The 24,111-nt window shown below is 42.0% G+C and overlaps 1 protein-coding gene across 1 annotated transcript in view; it reads left to right on the forward strand.

The window, feature by feature from the left end:
- The window catches only part of KHDRBS3 (KH RNA binding domain containing, signal transduction associated 3), a 185,746-nt gene that overhangs the window by 74,110 nt on the left and 87,525 nt on the right, over nucleotides 1-24,111 (forward strand). The window contains exons 3-4 of the mRNA XM_019553080.1: nucleotides 6,066-6,182; nucleotides 21,671-21,817. Of these exons, the coding sequence (XP_019408625.1) occupies nucleotides 6,066-6,182; nucleotides 21,671-21,817 (264 nt within the window). The remainder of the gene's footprint in view (nucleotides 1-6,065; nucleotides 6,183-21,670; nucleotides 21,818-24,111) is intronic.

Consider the following 24,111-nt stretch of genomic DNA (forward strand, 5'->3'; position numbering starts at 1 on the left):
TCTAGTCTGCAGAACCATGTGATCTGGCCCACAGATGTGCATGTTCAGCCTCTGGGGACTTTGGCAGCAGTTGTTCTCCCCATGCTGCTGTAGGGAGAAGCAGTGGCTGGATCCTAGTGCCCACCCATCTCTTCCCCTTTGACCAAGACACTGACCTGCAGTCTAAAAATGTTGCTGACATTTGTTGAAGATTACTCTTTTTTTTCTAAATGTTGTCCTGCAGCTGAAGATGAGTCTTAAATGAGGGAGTGGGTGTTGGAAAGACTAGCAAACTGATATTTTATTTGCTTCATGGTGTTGCGGGAGCGGGTGTCTTTGGTTTAATTAATGTTGGAAGTATTAGGAAATTTCCTTTTGCTGAAAGACTTGGAAGTCTCAAATTTGTATTGAAACTCTTGGGATAAGAGGTGGGAGTGTTACAGCTTTCAGCAGTCTTGGTTAGAATAGCAGTTGTGTGGATTGTGCTGAACGGGTGCATAGGAAGGTGTTTGCACGGAATGGGTGCTTACATCGGTGATTCTCAACCAGGGTGTCATCTTATCCTTTGAAGTGTAAGCGAAGTAGATAAAGGGTCAGACTTGTCCCCGCCTAAACGTTCCCCTATTTTCACTGCCCAGCCCCTCTGCAAGGGGGTAAGCGCTATATATATGCATTTTATTATTTTTAAATTGGGTGCCAGTCAATTCACAAAAGTTGTTTTTTTTTTTTTTGTTTTGTTTTTTTTATGGAAGGGTGCCTCAAGTACAAAAAGACTGAGAACCACTAGTCCTAGTTATATTTGCTCCCCCATGTCCCAGGCCTCTGAGATCAGTACATAACTAAATCAGAACAGCCAAAGACAGTTTTGGAGCTGGGACTTGCATTTTACAAGGGTTTGCATACAGTTCTACTTGAGGAGTCCCTGACTGGTCTGGGCCTCTGAGACTTGTTTATTGTAACATGTAAGAAAAACAATAACTAAAAAAATACCAACTTTTTAAAAATATGATCTTGTATCTATACTGCATCCTTGAGAAATTCAATAAATGCTTTTCAGATATTCATTTACAAATGAAGTCCTCATTTGAAACACAGTTTTTCTTCCCATTTAGCCCTGATAATATAAAAGAAAGCTAGAAGCATTCGTACACACCCCCTATGCAAGACAGGATATACTCTGTCTACGGAAGGGCCTTGTGGTATACGGAGGAAAGGATCCTTAAGCATTATGTTTAACACCTTTGCACTAAGCTTTAATTTTTTTGGGACCCTAAGTTATTTCCAGCTGTTTGTATCTTCAGGCTATCAGAACAATCAGATTTTCCGAACAGAATTGATGGGGTTGAGACATAAGGCTAAACACATGTGAAGACTTCAGCGCAGAAGGAGCGAGTTGCTTGATCTGACGTAAGGATATACCCAATGCAGTTCTTTGTCACCAAGTGTTTACTAGGCCACATCACGTATACAATCTGTGCATGACGGCCAGTTTGTACCTTTAGGCATTTTGCATTTTTAATAGGATAGTGAACTTTCTTCTTAGCTTTTTCTGCTGGTTTACTTACTCCCAAAATATTTGAGATGGCAGAGTGGAGTATGTGTGCCACAACTTCATGACAAGCATAACAGTGCTTTGTTTGGCCTTTGCATAGGGGTGGTTTAGATCTTCCTGAAGCTAGTTGCAGGAATCAAATGGCCAACTTGGAGTTGGAAAAGCTCCGTCTTTGAGGAGCTTTTCCAACTCCAAGTTGGAAAATTTGGCAACTACAATTATGGCATTAAGGTAATGTCAAATCTAATACATTTATGCACTACACAGTGTGTGGAAAGATTACTGAAAACAGCATTAAGTTGTTTTTTCCCCAGAGTATTCAGTTATCTACATTACTTCTCAAATCAGTGAGCGGAATTACGATTCAGTGTTTCTAATTAGCGCTTGGGAGATATATCCAACATCCTCTCCTGATTTATGTCAGAAAATAGGTGCTCAACATTTTGAAATGGATTTCAGCATGGTTTACTGTAAATGAATAATCCCTCATTTAGAATGCATTGAAGGCTTATTTATATTGCTTCCCCTAATAGCTTACCTTTCTATATATTTTGAACTGTTCTGTAGCTACAAAAGTAGCCTTGTAATCATTAAATCAAGGCATACCTTGAAATATTGACCTGATGTTCCATTAAACTGCAATGAAGATTTTTTTATGCAAGTTGTTAACTATAAGGCTACCATTTTCAAGCAATGATGTTTCTTTTTATAAAGCAAGTGAAATGTTGACAAGGCTTTATTGACTTCTGAAAGTGCTGTATTCATTACTATTTGTCTTGCACAGTTATAGCGCGCTTTATGCAGATGTGCCTCGGATCACTATATTTATATTTTCTTGATGCATTTTTATACTTTCCCAGCTATCTTGATACAGCCATCTTGAGCTATTTATGAAGAACAGAAATAAGCGAGATTCATATATCAGGATGTTGCTGAAGATAGATAGTTGGATTTGAGGAAAATTGTTTTTTCTTTGGGTTTGTAATTGCATCCTAAGGGGTTCTTTTGCACACTTTTTTTCTGAGCAAAGTTGGTTTCATAAAGTTGGGGTGAGGAGGAAGGCTTGTTGCGATACTGAGTTAACATCATAGCTTTTGAAAAGTTACCGCTACCCGTTTGGTCAACCGTTTATCCTGCTTCCATTTCAGACTTTTTAGTCCCTAGGTAGTGGTTTGCTTTAGAAAGCCAGCTTACCTGCTAAGTTTGGATTTTTTTTTGGTTTATTTTGTGGAGTAATGGTAAGATGATTTTCTTTCAGGGTGGTGTCCTGGACATGTCTTGCCTGTTCAGTCGTTAGAAATTAAAAACATGGTGGACTAACATGTGATCACGTTACTTTTTATTGGTCTCCTACCTGCCCCCAGTGCAGTTTGTCTGCATGATTTAAGGCATCAAAAGAACCTTAACTTTTTAAAGTGGCATGGACCATGAGGAATTAAATGCAGCCTTATAAACATGTTTTACCTGGGATGCCAAATAGTAAAATGTTCTGTGATTATAATTGCCTGGTTCTTGCATTGGAGGTGTACAAAGCAGAGCAGAGGTGACTTGCATGTCTAAATGTGTATGGATTTCTTTAACAAATTAAACCAAGGCATTTGGTGGTGTTAGAATTAACTCTTCACTACACATTATAACTGTGTCTGAAGTGAGCTTTTGTTCATGAAAGCTTATGCATGCCTGATTCTGGTAGTCTATAAGGTGCATCTCTACACTGCTTTCTGCCTAGCTTCAGAGTAATGGCTTTCTCTAACCACATCTAAGTGTGATATACTTACTTTATTACTGGAATTCTTGGTTTTTTTTTTCCCCTTAAGTATAAAAACTTCTTATACAAGATTAAAATACAGATATTTGCAATTCTCAAGTCGCATAGTACCACCCCTGACTAGATTGTTTTAAAATCTTTGTTCCCAAACATGCAGCTTCATATCTGTTTTCATGATTGAGGTATATATTACCCAGGGTGTATATTACGCAAGTGTATTGCTGGATGTTGAGTTTTGATCTCATTTCAGATGTTAGTTTTTATTTGCTATGCTGCCTTTTCTCCCATGTGCAACTCTATCATCCTTATTGACAGCTAAGGCAAAATACTAATTTAGTTTTTGGCCCAAACCTAGAAAAGCTGTACCTCATACCTGCTGAACAATGGATCCATTTCTTCTTTTCTGACTCTGGCCATTAAACAGCCATTCAGTTTCTTTTGGGAGAGTTGCTGTTCTCCCAGAAGAAACACAAGTATACAGCTATCCTTGCTTCTCTTCACAAAGCAAAAATGGTTGCTTCAGGAGAAAAATAACTTGGGAACAGCCAAGATTAAATCATTCCCAGGAGAGTTGTTTTTTTCCTGGGAGAACGAATGTCCTGTAAAGGCTATGGCTTCTCTTAGAAGAGAATGTGGTCCTTAAGCATCCCTTTTCTACCCCCAAAGCTCAGGAGACAGTGTGTTGCTCACTGCACTCTGCTGCTTCAGCAGGAAGCAGAACACACCCCTTTTACAACCTCCACATTGTGCTGCAAGGAAATACAAGCTGACCAGAGGCAGTCTAGCTCAGTCACTCAGGGCTGCCTGGCATGCTGTGGACATCTTTCACCAGGCAGACTAAGAGAGCCTGCAAAGCATGCTGAGGTTGTGTGAACAGGGACCCCCCCTCCCCCCCCAGTATTGCACAGTGCCAGCACTGCAAGCTCTCCACTTTTCAGGGCTTCAGCATATGAATGTCTGTGCGTGCCATTCTGGGTAAGTATGTTTTGTTTTTTCTACCAGGAGAACAAACCCGGGGGAATTTTTCTGGATTATCTGAGTGTGTGTACACAGCATCTTCTATTTCTACAGCAGGAGAACCTTATGCAGTCTGAGCCAACTCACCATGCTTTAGCAATTTTCACTTTAACACTACACTTTCTAACTCCTGAAGACTCATTTTCTTTGCTGACTAGTCGCTTCTTCCCAGTCCTTGTTGGGTTTCCATTTAGTTTGAAATGTCTTTCTTCAGGTTCTTGGTCATTTGGCTAGTCCAAAACATTTTCCTCTTCCATGTTGCATCTCTCTTTTTTTTTTTTTTTAAGTTGTGCCTCTTCTGCGTTCAGGTCCCTGAACTGCAGTCCAGTTGATTTCATATACGTTTTCATAACACAACTTTTGTCCTTTGGAAACTAAGAAACTTATCTACCGCTGTAATTGTAAGAGTGCAGAAAGTAAAGCTGGATATGCTTGTAAAAGCTCAGTCCATGATTATGGAAGGGCAGGCTGCAGAAAATAATGTCCTTGCAAATTGGTTCAAACTTGGCAGGATCACTTCTTGTTGGTTCAGATTGTATTGACTGTCATGTCCAGGATTAACTAGCTCCTATCATTAATAGTATTTTGTTGTCCAATCTGTTCTAGACAAATTTCTCTCCCATAATGAAACTGATCCTGATACAATTCCTAACATTAGAGTTCTAGCACACCCTTTATACTGCCGAGTAAGCCTCTTGTTATGGTCCTTTCTTTTGAAGCAATTTATAATCCAAACAAATACTGAATTTATCTGTGGTTCCTAACTTTTTTAGTCCATCATATTGTCACAAAGCTGCCCTACCACCTTTACTTTTATTTCAGTTTTTCCTGAACACCACATGCCCACCAATACTTCATGATTTCTACTGTACTTTTCCCTATCCCTATAATATCCATTTTAATGTCCTGTGCTAAATAGTTCAAGCATTGCCATTATGCTGCCTGATGTCCTTGCATTAATTATACCATTACAAATTATATTAGTATTCAGTTGTTTCTTGCTGGCCAGATTTTGTTCGACTGGAGGAAGCATAGTTTTTCACTGTCACCTGCCATAATTACTATTCTTACCAACATTAATTTACTATCACCCTGCTGTCCATATTTCAACCCTCAAATATTCCTTTGCCTGGTTTCAGTAAACTGAAAGAGAACAAAAATGGACAAAGTTACGCACAACCCTCCCAGCCTTCTCCCCTCATTTTATTGCTTTTACCAGCTGTAATCCCAAAGGCATGAGCTTGCCTTATTTTGGGGCATGAGGGAATTGTAGGAGAGAACAGGACTTTGCTTCATGCAAAATGTTTAGGATGTAAATATACTATTCTTTTTCAAAATTCTTCCATGTACAGTGGCTACTAGATTTGGTCTAGTGTTTTTAAGTTTTTTATTTAATTTGTCTGAAAGTAGAATTGCAGTTTAAGTATAAATACCTTCCTCTTGTCTCTCTTCTTCTTATCAGTTTGACTAACATGAATGAGCTGTCTTCATATTATTAAAAATTTCTTTTGAATACTGTTAGTTTATATAATGCTACCATTTCAGGGGCTTCTCCCTCTATACAGCAACTGATCCACACATGCTTGTTTAATGGCTATAAAATTTATGATCTAATATATATATTTTTGTTTGCAGCTATAACAAAATGTTGTTTCAGCAATATTTTTCATACCTTGCAGAAGTCTTAAATGGCTTATAAAAATAGTTGTTACACTGCAGAGTTATTGCATATATGTTCTTTCCTTACAGTTCAACTTTGTGGGAAAGCTTTTGGGTCCACGTGGCAATTCACTGAAACGTTTACAGGAAGAAACCTTGACAAAAATGTCTATATTGGGAAAAGGTTCCATGAGGGACAAAGCAAAGGTAAACCAAATAGCTGAAAAATGTTAATGATCTATGGCATGTTTTCCTTCTACTTTTCCTTCATGTAAAATGATTGGTAGGAGAGTATAGGAGGAAATAGTTAAAAACAGAACAAAAAGCTCTTCAGCTCATAGCTTTGATAGTCTCAAGATATGGAATAAATTTTAGGCCACTGGTGTAATGTTATTGACTTTCAAACACTTGCTGTCTAATGCTGCGTATGCAGTTGTATAGATGAAATAATGAAGAATTTTGCTCACAATGTGTTTTTTGCCTTTTTTACAGAAATGGAGAGGCTGTATTTTCACATACCTGTGTCCTATCATATATTGTGTGGGGAATATGAATAGCATGCAATACTAGAATTTGTAACATGTTGAAGGGGAGGAGAAGCTTGAACTTTAATTACAAGGGTGGTATGTTGTTTAACAGTTGCACAATGTGTATATGTACAAACTTTTTCCTGAGCACTAAGATGTGTGGCTTCCTGTTGGGATCCTGCTCACTTCACTGCACACTTGTTTAGTGACTTTCATAACCAGTCTCTATACCAAAAAGTTCACGTTCTGGATTTTGTCGAGAGATCGTGGGCATATGAGACAAATGGGTATATGGGCTGAATTAAACACAAGCCAAGCTGACTAGAAAAACCTGGCTCAAAGTATTGTCCTATTAACTTTGATTCTGCCATTTAGTAAATAGTCTTCTAGTAGAGCAGATACTAACGTGGCAGTTTTTGTTGGCTCACATATTTGCCAACTGCTCCAGCATGGTGCTGAGATGTTCCTTTTTGATTCAGGGTTTAGATCATCTTCTGCTGACTCTTCAGTGTAAGAACAAAAGTACTGCTAGTAGTAAAAATAGTGCCCATTTCACTGAATTTGGGAGAAGGGGCAAGCTAAAAAGATCTGTATGAAACAGATTCCATATGAATTCCCCTATTTGTTTTGGGGATTAAATGTTTGTTTCAGAATACTTCTTCACTTCCAGCTTCTTGGCTTCACTTAAGGCACAGTTTGCGAAGGAAACGGGTACAGTGATGCTGTGTATTCTGGTGCCTAACTTCTGGCTCCAGATAGGCAATTCACATATCGGAGTTAGGTGTCTGTATTTTAAATGGGGGAACTGAAGTCCCTAAGAATGCGATCCATAACACTCACTGGGGAATCTGAAATCCTGCCTCTCCTAGATGCCTGGGAGACTAGGATTAGTAGCCCCAAATTTGCACACAGACTTAGGTGCCTCAGTTGTGTGTGTGTGTGTGGTTGTTTTGTGTGTGTCCCCCCCCCCCCCAGTGGTAGGAGTTGTAGGCTCTTAAACAATAGTGCAAGCCATGGGCCTCCAGGCCACATCCCTCTCCCTTCCCACTGGACCACATGTGGGCAGCTGTTGGACTGTGCATGTGGGTGGCCCCCACTCAGCTCCCTTGCTGTGCTGCATCATGGTCTTCCCTGGCACCCTGGGCTGCACTGCCCTACCCATGGGGCAGGAGCAGGAAGCAAAAGCTGATGGAGGGAGGGGGAGCCTAGAGACTGCAATAGCAGCTGGAGTGATTGAGGGAGTGATGTCCAGGTAGGAGCCTGCAGGCTACCAGTTGGTCAGCCCTAGTGACCAACATGGGGATTTGTTCTCCCTGTTTCTGTCTCCAAGAGAATAGTCTCATTGGATGCATTCTTTAAGCCATGACTTAGTTTCAACAGGTGAAGGGAATGAATGCCCCCACATACCCCCCCATCAGTAGTCTAGTGCTCACATCACTCTGCAGGGAAGTAGATGTGGGTTTGAACCTTCTCAGGCAGAGGACTTCGAATCCAGTGCTCTAACGATTAAGCTGTTTTAAGTGAAAGATGACTTCCCCTTTCTCCACTGTTGCTGGCTGAAAGTAGCAACGAGTGCTGAATTGAAGTGTATGCAATGTATGTTAAGTGTGCCTGAGTATACATCTTTTTATTTAAGGACTGTCAGGAACCTTGGGTACAAGGCTGCTTCATTTCTGGATCCTGAGTACAGCAGTGGGATTGACCCTCCTGAGCCACTGAGGGTCCTGTTGCATGCATTTGCCCTGAATGGACCTCCACATTCCACTCAAAACCATCATGTACACAATTACACATCACAATACCAGAAATGCTATGAATGCTGTATAAAATGCTAAATGTAAAGGCAAGGGAAACTAGGATACTGCCACAATACATTGCCTCTGCAATGATGGGGGAGTAGGTGGTTAATATAGACTCAGAAGTTCCTAGAAAAAGGATAATTCTCTTTTCCTATGGTCTGTGCCAGTTTGGCCTATTGGAGAAATTTCCTTCTGATTTCCAGATTTGGCGTTTTGTTTGACCCTGAGCAAAACCATCTAGCCAGGAGGCTTAGCATGCGCTGTCGACATCCACACAAGCCTTAGCTATAGTTGACATCCTGATACTTCAGATAAAGGCATGGAAGTTCCTCACCAGAAGGCAGTGGCATTCATGCAGGGGGAAAGCAAAAGAGTGCCCTTCTGACCACTACTGGTGACCAGCAAAAGTGCTGAATCGTGAGATTACCAGACAGCTACTGCAAGAGTTTACCAAAACAAGGACTACAAGCACACAACTCCATTCCCTCAGTCCATCCTTTTTGTTCCATCCCCTCCACAAATTCTTGTTTCAACTCTGAAAAAAGTTTAATTTTTGTTCTCATCAGTTTGCTTAGGAAAATGCTACTCTGAAAGTTAAGAACTTGCTTAACTTTACAAACAATCTAAATGTATCCATTGCCAGCTTATAGCCACTTGAACTTGCATTTTGTGTTTTTCAGCCTAAAAGCCTACTTTTCACCCCAGTATTCACCCCGCATAGGTACTTGATAGGAAATAAAATGTTGATTGTAAAACTGATCATAACTTGAACAAGACATGCTCTTTATAAACTTCTTCCATAAGGAAAAGTCTCTTTTTTTTAAATTGTGTCCATGGCCTTTCTTTGAATCATTGGTGACTGGGGCTGTAATCCATGTGCTAACTGGGGTCTTGCCCCCACCTTGTAGTGGCACAGCTGACGCTCAACAATCTCTCACCCGCAACATTTCCTCTAAAACATTTTCCATGCTGTGCATTCGGTTGGCATGCCGTATTGTAGCTCTGAAGTGCGTGCCTGTTGCTACGTAGCATCATGGCACAAACGTGTTGCTACTAACAGAGGTTGATAGCACTACTACATCTACTGAATATACCCCACCAAACAACTCCAGGCTGGCATTCCTCTTCCTCATGGCAGTTCATGATCTTTCTTTCAGTCAGTCAGTAATCCAGGACAGATGAATGCGAGTTATGTCCAGTCTGGGCACTATTGTATCCATAGTTCTGCAGTGGGAGATAGGTGCCAGGACACACTTGTGATGGCTGCATCTCCTAGCATGTGTTTTAGCAGAATCTCGTGGGCTAAACAGCTTTTCTAATGAGAAGTTATCTGCCTTTGATACCTAAGGGACTTAAACAGGGTTTTCACTGGCAAAAGTTAAATCCCCGTTTTAGGCATTGAAGTGCCTCTACTTAATTATCTCCCTAAGATACTGGTTTAATGCGTTAACTTGATTAAAATCACTCATATGAAGTATTACAGATTAGTGGAGTAGTGATCCTCTATTTAAGGGTCTGGTTGCAAATATTTAAGTTGTAGTGAATCATCCCTTTCACTCTGGTCTCACTAGGAATCAGGCTTCACTTCTCCAGTGTGGCTCCTGAGGGAAAGGACTGAAGAGTGAGGTAGAGACTCCAGCTGGAAGATCTGGAAGCAGCCCAAGCGGGGGACTGCTGCACTTCCCAGCAGAGTATAAATTGGGCCCATTAGGTGCCTTCATTTTCTGCAAGATCCCTCTCCAGACCCGCTCTTGTGCAAAGCAGACCGTCTCTCCCTTGTCTTGGCTCTGTGGCCTTCTGTAAAGACTACAGAGATGAGCCAGCCAGATGCTCCTTTGGGAGGAAGCAGCAAAACGAGCATCTCTGGACATGTTGGACAGCACTGTGGCAGCAACGTGCTTTGCCTAGTATGTGCACAGATACTTCCTGTTCACCTACTCTGGCTGATGTGCTTCAGACTTGGAGGTAAACTAGTAAAGTGGCTCTTCAGCATGCTGGAGACCAAGACTTTGGGCATTTGAAGGGGTGCCCTCATGTGGCCTCACAGGTTTGGAGCAGGTGAATAGCATGTGGTCAGGGAAGGCCGAGTTAGGACCACAGTGTCAGCATGCTCATAAAGAGCTTTGTGGTGGTGACTGAACTTCCTTTGTTCTCTGCTGTTGGGCTGTATGCACCTGGGCATGCTCTCACTCCTCTTTCATGATCGGACAAGATCCTCTACTAGTTTGAACTCGGTACCGTACAGTGAGGTCCCACTTTTACTTGTCCTTTAGGCAGTACCATAATAAATGAGTAGTTAATTGAATGATGAGACTATGAATCTTTAAAACAGCCACTTCACTTCTAAAAATAATAGGAGTCTAGGCAGAAGCCAAGCACAGACCTGAATTAATGGACTTGTCAACAAGCAAAGCTTCAAGTAAAGTGGAAATTTCTGATAAGGGTTTGCTGTTCATATTTATCCTGAAAGTCTTCATAATACAATATTGGGATGTTTATTTTCATGGCACAAATGCTTCATCATTATTTCTGTACTGAGTTCACATACTATGAAACTCGATGCACGTTCTTAAAACAGACAAAAATACTTGTGAGTCTTCCAGTACGTGCCTGTAGGGCCTAACCTCCCCCTGCCTTTATACAGGTCGCTATAAAAGTGTCTAATTGCATGGTTCCTGTTGCCAAGAGTTTAGTCTAATTACATTTTTTTTCTATCAGTAAGGACTGTGGAAGACTGCCCTTCCAGTTTCTTCCCTGACTTCTATTAGGTTTTTCCTCACCATTGTCTTCTCACCCTTCTGTCAGATTGGTTGCCCCAGGTTGCTGCGAAGGTGAGGAACTTTGGGTAAGAGGGTGGGAGCTCCACCTCTCTCTTGTGTTAGCACTGACCTCATGGCATGGGGGCAGGGGCTTGAGTCCATGTCATTCCCTTAGGTGACCAGTGATGCTTTTTAAATTGGTTGGTCAGCATCAAACAACACCTGCCCTTGATTGGGTCTCAGAAGTCATGTCAAAAGGGCTTTATAAAGCTAAGACTTCCCAGGAGGAGGGGTGGTAGCCATGTTAAGTTGCGTACAGCAGCTGGAACATCTGCAACTCTCTCTTTACTCACTTTAGCATCCTGAGAGGGAAACTACTTGGAACTTACCTAGCTATAGAGCTTACTGTAATATAGAAGTGGATCAGACAGCTACTAAGCTGACATGGTTTTCTCTGGGTTATTCTTTGATACTTCTCTATCGTGTACCCCTCCGCAAGCCTGCCCTCTAACCAATAAAGCTGTCCTCTATAACAAGCATGGTGGACTTGCTGGGAGAGGGATCGGGGCATGCTTTAAGCTTCCTATGCTTGCCTGACTAAGGGAGGTTACTCTTTGTGCTTCAGGCTAAAGGAAGCACTCCAAGTTCTTGCAGTGGGTCGAGCACTCTTGGTCTACAAGGCATGTGTACCCCAGGGGGCACAGTGCCTGAATACAGACCAGACTCCTGTGTGGTGGCAGCGGTTATCCCAGGCTTGCAAGTGTGCTCCAGGAAAGGGGTTGGCCAGATGCGAGGCAACCCAGGGGAGGCACATAGAGCTTGGTAAGTGGATGGGTGCAGTGAGGTGGGTGATTCAGCACTGGAGTGTCCATCATTGGTCGGCCATAAAGACATGAAGACAAACAAATGCCTGTCATGTTATATAAATTTGGCAATAACAGACTGTCTGCTTCTCCATTTTGGACCCCAGGAGTCTAGGTCCTCAATCGAGCATAATTCACTACTGCTGACCTGATGTTGCCCGACATCTTACTATTCCCTCTCCACCAAATTGGGTGGTGAAACAAAGTCTTTAGTACTCACCATCCTTTATGGAAACTATGCTTGATGGTTCAGGTGGCAATTCTGATATCTAGAGTCACTGTGATGGGTAGGAACAGAGGTAGTAGGGGGTTAGCATAATTTCTTCTGCCCTTTGTCCTTTTTATCTCTAACTGGTGTCAAACTCATATGGGGGCAGAGTTGAATTAAGACTACTTGTTTGTTCCTCTAGTATTCCTGTGTGGTAGGAAAAAGGGTCAGTATGAGGTCTTCTGGGTTTTACATGTCCCTTGAGGTGATCCTTTGCAGGTATCATTTGCTGTTGATTAAGATGTTAAAATGCTTAGAATCACAATATCGTTTGATACAATTAAACATTTAAAATCAAATATATCAGCACAATGAGATGAAGCTTTGAGTGAGCTGAAAGCCTACCGACTTGTTTCAGAATCTCTTGAAAACTGTCCTGTGTTTTGTAGTAATTCTCCCTCTTACACACTACAGTTGCCAGACTTCTTCTTCAGTTCCAAAGTCGGAATAAAGATCACCATATTTGAAAAGAAAAGAGAAGCAAGGGGGAGGGTCAGATCTCTAGCCAAAAAGAATTGATGTAATTTCAGTAATCAAAACTGTGGCATTAATTTTGTCAGCTGAAGATCTGACCCGTAGTTCCTGCTAACTACCTTGACCCTGCATCTCACTGCAGTCGTTAAGAAGGTTAGATGGCTTCCACCATCTAGCTTAGTGATAAAAGTCACAGATATTGTGCTAAACCAATTATTATAGTCTGTGTAAAACCCTGAGCTGGTACATTAGTGATACATGCTGATAATTTGACCACATGGCTGACACCAGTGCCAGCTATTGAATTGGCTATTACCTCTCTTAATCCTGAGAAATAGGAGGCAGCGAAGGACACTTGTCACAATTTGTTTTCACAGTCTTCAGACACATTTCTGGCTCTTGTGTTGTGTTAACTGGTAATACTTAAAATTGTCTGAATTTCTTTTTGAGGCTTTCTTTGAAGAAGGCTTATTTAACAGAAAGGCTTGATCTCTTTGATATTCTGCAGAGTCTAAGTCCACTGCGTATTTTGGGGCAGGAGTCAAATGAGCCAGGAAGATTCTACCTCAATTTTACATTCCAGGAGGAGTGTACTATGTACCATCACACCCAGTGACCAAGCTGGACAGTGTTTCAAAGGGTTTGCTGCTTATCAGTCAATGCTTGCATGCACCTAGCTCTTAAGCAGTCCATAAAATCTGAAGCCTAGGTCCAATGTCAGCTTTTACCCTTTCTTCTCCCTTCTCCTTTAGAGGGCATTTGATATTCCTTGTAAAACAGAGAGGAACTACTGGATTTGGAGATTCTTTAAATCTCCAAATTCTTTGAATAGGACTTTATTTCCATGCAATACTACTTTTCAGTTTCTTTCACTATTTATTCCTCTGGGCAAAGACTATATCCGTCCCTGTACTGAATAGGCACTTTAATGTTTCTCGTGAAACTGCCTCACCATAAAATAAAAAGGGCCTTTTTTAGAGGTCCCTTTATGCCATTAAAAGACTGCTGCCTTCCCATTATGAACCTGCAGATCTGTCAAAAAATTGTAAGTTTAGCAGACCATCTGTATTCTGTAGCCAATGATTGACTTCTGTTATACGTATCCTCTCTCTGAGACTGGTACAGGCTCACTTTTGAATTGTGTAGAACTGAGTTGTCATATGGACTCCAAATTCCTTTAGTACATGTGCTAATGGATAATTGTACAAAAAGTGTTTGTGCTGGCAAGTAAAGACTTTATTGGAAGCAGAAGTCGTATGCAGTTTTATCCAGTAAGCTAGCTACCAATCAGGTTTTTCTCTGCCTTGGCAGCAAAATAAACATGTCCTAGCAAGCAGCTGACACTTGCAGACCATGGGACCCACATATACTCCAGTACAGTCTTTGATGGACCCACTATGGGGGCGCTGTCCGTGAAACAGCCTCTAAGTAACAAGCAATGAATGGTGTTCTCCGTTGCTCCATAGCAGGGATAGACAGGTGATGAGAGGACACTTTGCTTGTTTGACCGTACTGTTTCACAGAACAGAGGTGTTTAGCTGTGCTGGTCTGAAATAGGACAGGGTGGCACCTTAGACATTAACTGGCACAGAGAGGCATCAGATTTTGTAGGGAGCAACATGCTTTCAATGCTATGCCCTTTCATAGTATCTGGCCAAGTAAGTTGCCTTTTAAAAGTTCATATCTGAGTGCAGACATTTGGTTCCCCAGGGACAGTTAGCAGCAGTACACCTTGTGCCACTGCTGCTTGTCACTGGGGAATGTCTGTGCTCTGGCATGCGGCAGGTTATCCCAGGTGGGTAGGGGAACCTGGGGCCAGCAACTGGGCTGGCCCCAGCAGCCTTACCTGGGGGTGGGGGAAGCTGCAGCAGGCACCCTGGCTGGCAGCCAGCGTGTCTCGGGTCAGCCAGGCTCCGGCTTTGGGCAGCGCGCGCTGCTGCTGTGTACCACCCTTCACTCTTCTCCCCCAGTGCCAGTCTCTTTTTAATCCTGTTCTGGAGTCAACCCCCGACCCCGCCTGGTACACCTAAATGTGCAGTGTGTGGTGCCGCAAACCTGTCTGCATGCTGCATGGCTGCGCTTGTCTGGATGCGGCCTAAGGTGCCACCCTGCCCTATCTTCTGCCTGCGTTCACAAAGACTCTTAGCATTGCGTCACCAGAGTGGAAGTGGGGACATGTACCAAGTGTATAGCTACTAGCTGCAGTTCTTGGAGGACACTGATTTCTCTTGTAGACTCTCTCCTGGAAAATGTGGCAGTCTTGCATGAGCACATTATCCCTTCATTCTCTTAAGGGGCTTTTCCCCTTTTCTCTGAATTATTTGATGGCTCCTGTCAGTCATTCTGATGTGGTCTGACAATTCCTGTTAAGTTTCTTTTGAAGATGTCACAAGCCTGAGGTATAATAACTTTCATTTTCATGATCAACAAATGCAAGGAATCTCTACAAGGGTTTGTATGTATCACCACTATTAATATCAAAATCCTGAAATGAAAAATAGTTTTTTCTCCCCTTACTGGCAGAGCCTCTGCCACCAGAGCTGTGCCATCCCACTCCTCCAGCAGAGATGCAGTGTATGCAGGCAGAAGGAGTCTTTGTATTGGCATTCCTATGCCATTTCCGAAAATGGTATAAGTCATTAAAAACATTTTTTATTAGTGTTGCTGTGTCTACATTAAGGAGGTTTTGTTTTGTTTTGTTTTGTTTTTTCCTGCCAGTTAAGAGGAAGGTAATTTCCCTGAACCCGCTCGCACCTAACTGATCTGCTGGCAAAACCCTTGATGTAGACTTCATCTTGGACATGTTGCATTAATAATATAATGGGCATGCATAGTCTTTAGCAATATAGTCTCAAAGATCAATTGATAGGGTTGTAATTTTGACCTAAATGCTACCCACGTTGCTGTTTTATTGAAGTATTTGAAACATTTTGTTGGTGTTGATTTCTTAAATTGTCAGAAATCGATAGAGTAAGAATGGAAGATCCTGTAACTTGTATTTGGGAGGATAAGGGGGCGGTACTTCACCAGGGAAGGGAAATGCTTTTGGAATTGTGACTGCCAAGGATGAAGTTCAAAACCATATTCTATTTTGATTTAGAGTCCTATTAACACTCCGGTCCTTAAAATTTAAGTACTTCATCCCAAAGCAGTTTGCTTCCATTAACCACTAGTCACTGCTGTTTGCTTATGGTGGAGGGTTTGAACTCTTACGGCTTTCTGACTATGAAATTGAATCCAAACCGAGACCTATCAGAAGACCACCTGGACAGCTGTTTTAGTTCAAGCTTTTAATTTTGTATAATGTAATCTACTGATGGAGACTGTGGTCTAAACTATGAGAGAGGCCTGCGCTGCTTAAATTTGTTCTTAGCCTGACCAGTGTAGGTGGGTGCATCTGTTGTTTTCAACTTGCATGCTTCTAAACACTCCAGACTTCGCTTATTAGTAACATTTTACTTTACCTATCCAATAAACTGCCCTGGAATGACATTTATCATAAAAATTTCCTGACAAACTTTTTATTTAGTTTCATTAAATTTTATTTTAAACTACCTTTTGTGAAATGTTCTTGTTTACTTCATCTAAATTAGGCTGCTTTTTTTTTTTTTTGTTTTTTGTTTTTATCCTTTTGCATTTTTAATGTGCCACTACCCATTGAATCCTGGATATCTTCCTTTTTTGTTAGGTCATCTAGTGCCATGTAGGATTATTACTTTTGTATCTCTTCTAGTGCTTTGTTCTCTTCTTGAATGTCTGCTTCTTCCTGAGGGGAAACTGTTACATGGTCCGTTATATTTCAGTTAAATTTGTTTATGGTTAAACTTCTCCATTTTAATTTCATTCTTGATCCACTTGCCTACACCCTTCTAGAGACCATTGTACATTTCTCTTAGCCTTTTGAAAAGCCTTTAATTCGCTCTAAACTAGCTTAAGAATATGTAATAGTTTTCATGGATTTCACCCGAAAGTTTTTGGGGTGCTGTGATGCAACCTTCAACTCCTAAGAGTGCAGACAGACATAACACTTAACCTGTGGGAACCGGTTCATATTTGTCCCTGGATGATGATGTCTGCTCCTACACTAAGGGTACTAAATAGAACTGTCACCTCTTTGGAGATGGCCCAGCTGCTGAAATGCCACCATGGAGTAGCCAGTCATCAAACCCCTGCAATGTATAGAGTTTCCCCAGGATGTCACTGGAGGAGGAGGAGGAAGGCACAGATTGGCTGGTTGCTAAGGAAGAGGAACATGTTATGGCCCATAATTGAAGCATCTGCTCCCCCTTCTCAAAAAAATCAAAATTTAAAAAAAAGACTGAATTTACCCTAATGTGACTTGGGGATGTATGGTGGAAGGGGGGAGGTGCATTTGCTTGGACCCATGACCGGAAATAGATCTGGCTCGGCAGGATCCCAGGCCTAATCGGGGTGAGATTTAAGAGGGGAGGGTTTATTTAGTCTGGGAGCGGTAGTTGTGTGGCCCCTGCTCGCGGTGACCAGGAGTGTGAGTGCTTTGCACTGCCCCCTGCAACCAGGAGGCGGCTTGCCAGTTTCTCCTCGCTACTCGCCCCCTGTGTTCCTGGCTTGGCAGGCTGGTTTGGGGTGAGATGGGGCCAAAGAGGAATGTTTTGAAACATTCCATGAAGTTTAAACCAGTCTGTTAAGGGGTGTGTATCTCTACACCAGTAACTCTCAGCCAGGGTGCTGTGGCACCCTGGGGTGCCTTGAGATCTTTTCAGGGGTGCTGTGGGATGCTATGTACTTTTAGCACCATTAGCTATGAAAACAGGATTCAGAAGATGAAGCAAATGATTTTCAGGTAGGAATCCATGGTATTCAAATGATTCTTCAGTCTTTTTGAGCTCTTTGCAACAGAAAAATTGCTATATAATTTTGTGAGAACTAAGAGCTGGCACTTTCCAAGGGGCTCCTTGAGTCTAAAATAAATAAATAAATAAATAAAAAATAAAAAAAAAAAGAAGAAGAAAGTTGAGAACCACTAATCTAGACCTTTTGGGTTATAAGTGTGTTTGGAGGTTTCCAGGTGCAGACAGTGGATTCCAACAGGTGACAGCACTTTAGGGGGTGGATAGACAGAAGGGATATCCACACCCTAAGGTGCTATGTCACCTATTGCAGTCCACTGCCTGCAGTAGGTGGCTAGCTCCCTCTACAATGCCTGCAGTTAGGCACACAAAAGCCAGATGCTGAGAAAAGTTAGGTAACTAAGCCACTAAGTGTGTAGACGCAGGAACCCTTGGAACAGTGCTTCCCAAACCTTTTTTTTTTTTTTCCTTGGCATGACCCCATTTTCTCAGCAGTTGGAGTGAAGAGCCCTTCACTCCCAACCTTCAGCTCCCTACGCGCAGCTCCCTGGCCCTGCCAGTGCCCCTCATTCATGACCCACAGCCCTCTTTTCCCCTCCCCCCCAGCCCTGCTTGCAGGGGCCCCTCAGCTTCTAGGGCTGCAGGCCCAGAGCCACAGCCTGCAGCCCCCTCCCTCCTCCCCAGCAGCACCTGAGCCACTGCTGCTGCCCATGGGAGGCAGCTGCTGCAGCTAGAGCAGAGCAGTCAGGCTCCCCTCCCCCTGTGGGTGGCACAGCCAGAGCAGAGCCTGTTGTGGGGGGAGGATAAAAGGTGATTGCTGTGGACTTAGAGCTCCCACCCTGCTGCCCTCTAATGAGACCTTCATGGCTCAGTAGGTGGAACCTATTGCAGGAGGATAGGGAGGCTCAGTGTTGCAGCTGGGAGCCTCATGCCGACTGCTGCCATGGCAGGGTGGTGCCCCCTGTCCAGTCAGCGGTGTAGAGTTGTGCCCTTCCTGTCCCCCCTTTTTCCCCCCCCCCCATTTCCGGGTGGACAGTCGGTGCCTCGCCATTGCAGGTCAGTTGACGTGGGGCTCCCAGCAGCAATACCGAGCCTCCTTGCCCTGATCTGCCCTGGGAGGAGGGCAGCAGGGAAGGGAGCCGCAAGCCTGCAGCAGACAGCCTGCATCTACCCCTGCCCTGTGAACATCTGGAGTGCACAACCCCATTTCTTATTGTTACAACCCCAAATGGGATTGCAACTCCAAGACTGGAAACCGCTGCCTTAAAACCCTTTCAAAAGATGGTTGTTTCAAAAGGGCATCAGCTGGTATGTTCCAATTACCTGTGAACTAGCTGAAAATAATGCAAATAGATCAAAACCATTCCAACTTTAACACTTCTTTCTCTAGTGTTAAAGTTGGAGTGATTTTTTTTTTTTTCTTTCTTTCTTCCTTTTTTTTTTTGGCTACATTTGATTTGTTCTTGGCAAATTCACACAGCAATTAGAAGATTCCATCTTTTGAAATGCCCCTTTTTAAAACGGCTCTAAGTTTTCCTGTGTCCACACCCTAAGAGCTGCTAAGGAGCAGGGTATCTCCCTGGAATTGCTTATTCTGGGTGGCACATCTTCAATAAGAATTCTTAATCCTGTAGCTTCTTATGAGGCTAAACATCTGTATTGGCCCTTTCATGAAAAAGCATATTGAAGAAGCAGTAGTTCTCCCCTTTTACCCAGAGATCTATTGTCAGCACGCTCCTCCATAGGGGGTTATAAGGGAGGATTATTCAAGTATGTGGAAAAAGCAGTTAAACTCATCTTCCACATTCTGTGCTAGTGCCCTGTTGTGCAGCTGTATAAAAGGAAAGACCCCTATACTGAATTTGGTAGAGGTAAGCCTAGAGGCTGCATAGTCCATAGGTCATTACTGGGGAGTATCTGAGGCTGAGTTGCTCAGTGTGGTCAAGATGATTCTGGGCATATTGAAAAGCAGGCCTATATGTTCTAAGGGAGCTTTATTGATGAAAACTTAAACGTCTACATACTTAAGGATCTCCCAAGGGTTAGGTGGTAAATTTGAAAATCTCAGTTTCGGATTTAAGTGAATAAAATTGAAGTTTTGATGTATTATCTGCTTTAAAAACCATATGCATATGGGAAAACAACCTCTAGAATGATGATATTAAGGAAGGAAGGAAGTTTTTATTTTCTATTTTTATAGTCCCTCTCTCATATGTTTTGACAACATGAAGTTATGGCTGCTGAGACTTGGCAAACTAATTATGGCATTCATTTTCCTATGCCGAATTCTCTATATCAGCTAATCATATTGTTTTTGCTTTGCTTTTCCTACCAATGTATTCAATAGTCAGACATGGTAAATTTGACAACAAAAAGATTAGCTACAATAAGCTGGAACTAATTGTCATTTATGACTAACTCATAATTATAACACAAAAGGAATGGATAAGAAAGATTTAACCTATCATTTTAAAACTCCTATTTGTAGACTTCTCAGAAAAGAAGAAGTTAAGAGTACTACTAGGTGCTTGATAAGTGAAGTAAACATGGCAAGGAAATGTTATTTGTTTAGAGCCTCAGATTGCTAGTAATCAGTACTGTGACAAGGAAGTTTGGCACCAAGGCCAAAGCCTGCAGCAGCAGCCCACCCACCTTGTGCACAGATCCGGGGGGCATGTGCCCCCCCATGCTTGCCCAGGAGTGCATGCAGTGGCAGGAGTTGTCCTCCCTCCCTTCCCCCCCACCACTGTTCCTGCGCCCCCTGAGACGAGGTGCTAGTGGCTCTGTTCTGCTCCCCGTCACGGCTGGGCAGTGCCTGTTGGCACCCTTTCACTTCAGCACCTGGGACGGTCACCCTGCTCACTCTCCCCTTGCTATAGCACTACTAGTAATGTGTTTTCCTTTGTGGTGGTGTGTTTTTTTTGTTTGTTTGTTTGTTTGTTTGTTTTTAATCAGACCCTATCAACCTTACCAGAATCGGAACGCCATGTACTTTCAGGGCCCAAGGATTTCTTGGGTGATTATATCTTTTATTAGACTACCATTTTATGCAATTGCAATAAGCTTTTTCAAATGCAGAACATTTTTCCTTGGGTCTCTGATGCAGACATTACACTCAACCTGTGCCTGATCTCAACCAAACGTGTGCATATATGGAGCGCAGCCCAGGGCTTGGAAAGCCCAGCCCCAGGGCTGTGCTTTCCCCATCTCCCTGCACCCCACCCATCCCCCCCATGCTGGGGGGTTATGTTTAGTTCTCTGACCTCCAACCCCCCCACTCCCCCAATGCTACCCACTGCTCCCCCTCCCCTGATTTTTAGACAGCATTCCTAGCACCAGGAAATATGTGCATAAGTGGGGACCCAGTCTACAATCTCATGGCTTAAAATAAGCCGTGTGATCTTAGTTCAGGTCTCACAAATGTCTTAATGTGCCCTTAGATTGGTGTCCTTTAAGCCTCTGTATTATTTCCATGATGAACTAGATATTTCCAGAAGTCTTGAGAATATGCAGAACAAACTAACTGCTTATTCATTCAACAAATGCCTTGCCCTTTGTCCAGCCAACCTGAAAGTGGAAAAGTAATAAAAATAACACGAGTCTGTGACGAAAAAGGAATAAAAAACACTCCTACATAGATTCTGAAGTACTATGCTGTTGAGTCAAAGCAACACAAACTGTTCTATTTTGTATTTCCTTGAGGAAGAGGGAGTAACTGGAACACATCAGGATACTTGTGATGGCCACATGAGGAAGTGGAATACCATCTGATAAATCCCTGTCACCATGCACAATATTGGAACAAGCTGTTCTTAATGTTTCTGCCCATGGCTTGTACATACCTCGTCTTGATTCTGCCTAATGCCACCTCCCTCGTGAATGTCTTGATTGTTGCTAGTGCAGGCCCCCAGCAGAGTCTTCCTGAAAATACTTTCACAAATGTGCTCTAGTAGGCAACATAGCAATAGTGGAAAGCATTTCTGTTACTGGTTTTAAGGTCTACTAGTAAAATATACAGCGTCATATTTTCCAGTTTACACTTAGTATTTAGTCTAAACTTGAATAGACCATCTGTAAATGGCAAATGGTTCAGCAGCAATTTTATTTTTCTGTTGCACTTTTTTTCTGATTTTAAAAATGAGCATTTTATAAAATGAACCTTTCTGTTCTCCCTAGGAAGAAGAGTTGAGAAAAAGTGGGGAGGCAAAATATTTCCACCTAAATGATGACCTGCATGTTCTAATTGAAGTATTTGCCCCACCAGCAGAGGCATATGCCAGAATGGGACATGCTTTGGAAGAAATCAAGAAGTTTCTCATCCCTGTTAGTATTGTAATTTTTCATCGTTATTAACTAAGCTTGTTTTAATGAGCAACATAACTTTTTTTTTTTTTAAGGTTTTCAGTGTACCATCACATTCAAATTATGCTGTAGATCAACGGTTCCCAGACTGACAGATGGCACACCACCAATTTTAAAATAATACAACCTTAAGTACCACCAGCGCACTTGTCATATAAAGTAATTGTAATAAATCTGTTGACACATACCACTGACAGGTTGTCTGCGTATCATTGGTGGTACCCGTACCACAGATTGGGAACTGTTGCTGTAGATAACTAAAATCTCTTTAAATTGTGAGACCTATGTGAAATCAAATGTTTCTTTGTTCTTCATTATCCTAATTTGTAAAAGAGTAAATGGTTATTAGTCTCCTTTGGAATGTGCTCTTAAGTTTTTTGGGTTTTTTTGTTTGTTTTAAGCTTTCATTGCACAATTAACTTATTACCTATGTTGTTCATTCTTCTCGTTACCTATCCTAAGTATATTTTTAGTCAAGTGACTTTCATTTTCAAGCTGAATACAGTATGACATTAGGTAATTTTTTTTGATAATCATCTAGCTTAATTGGATACAAGTCAGATAGGACATAGAACTGTAGTTTTAGAAACTTATTAGGTACAGTCTTTAAAAACATCTTTTTAGCTTTTCATTAGTGGAGGCCTGAGGTGGTTTTGGTACTGAGTGGTTTTCAGAAAGTTTCTAGCCTCACAAAGAAATGCTATTTGCAATCAAGTGGCTCCTTATTTTTCAGTAAAAATGTAAATATTTTTATATTTATATAAATAAATATATAAATACATTTGGTCCAGAATAAAACTAGCTTGTTCATGCCCATCTTGTAGAAAACCTTGTCCTGCATGATCAGAAACTTCTCAACTACTGCAGTCACTTCATTTGATGAATTTCCTGCGAAGGTCTTCAACTTCGGTGGGACCTGGAGAAGTCTGAGGGACAAATGTGGTGAATGGGCCGAATTGGGAAGCAGTTCAAAGCCATGTTTGGTAACTGCAGCCTGAGATGTGTGGAACAGTGCATTGTCCTGGAGAAGCAGCTCTCCTTGACTTTGCTTTCCGACGTGCTTGTTCCCGACAGCTTCTCACAAGCACAACGGTCTACTTGCGTAATACTCCCCTTTTGGTCTTGCTTGTTTAAAAATTAGTCACTCATAATTGCTCCATCATTGTCCCCCAAAAAAACGTGTGGCCATGACCCTACTGACTCATGGCATTGTCTTGAGTGCCTTGAGAAATGGCAGTTGTGTACGCTTCCACTGCATGCTCTTCTGTTTAGTCTCGGGATTAAAATGATGATTCCATGTCTCAACCTGGATTGCAGTCCTGCTTGGGACTCTTTCTGACTTTGCTTCAAACTACTCCAAAACGTGCTTGGAAATGTCAACTTTTACTACTTCTCATCACTGATCATCATTCTTGACATTCCTTTTGCTGATGACACCTTTCTTATGGCCAAGTCTGTTGAGGATGGTCTGCATTGACTGACTGCTAATCCCCACTCTCTTGGGTGTGTGCCTGACTGGGTCTCCTTTCACTTATTTCCCTCCTTGTGGACTGGGTATACTTGTCTGCTTTCTGATGACTGACTCTTTGACATGTCTTCATACAAGTTTGGCACAACTGAAGAAAAGTCTGTTAACAATTGCATTAAAATGTGTGCTTTGATCTGTGACATCTGTTGGGGCTCAATCTTAAGTCAACCTAGATGCTTGTGAATGTCCTTGTCACTTGCATTTCTTCATATAATCTTCCAAGGTTTCTCAAGGTGTAGCCAGTTTTTTAAGACCATATCTGTCTTTGGTCTTAGATAAGAAAAGATCCAAAGCACAAGAGCTCTCTAACTAATTCTGAGATATGAACCTTGCAAAAAATACAATTTCAAATGGCAGCTAAATGAAGGTAAATTTACTAATCACAATTGCCTTCTCTAAGGGTAAAATATTAATGGTTAAATATAAAATGCCTTTACCACTAATATTTGGCATTGTTGGATTTATTAATCTAAAATACTCAATTTTTCCCTAGATCAAATTTAGTTGAAAGTAAACTGTTCTATAGGCACATGGGTAAATTTTAAGTTTGCAAATAGAAAAATGCTTTTTCCAATATTTTATTATCTTATAGTTTCATAGTAGCTAGAGTCGGAAGGGACCTAGGTAGATCATCTAGTCCAACCCCCTGCCTTGGCAGGAAAGAGCACCGGGGTCAGATGACCCTGGCAAGGTGCTCATCTAACTTCCTTTTAAAAATCCCCAGGCT

This window comes from Crocodylus porosus, unplaced genomic scaffold (assembly GCF_001723895.1).
Source record: "Crocodylus porosus isolate Cpor-Errol unplaced genomic scaffold, CroPor_comp1, whole genome shotgun sequence".
In the NCBI taxonomy this organism is placed as follows: Eukaryota; Metazoa; Chordata; order Crocodylia; family Crocodylidae; genus Crocodylus; species Crocodylus porosus.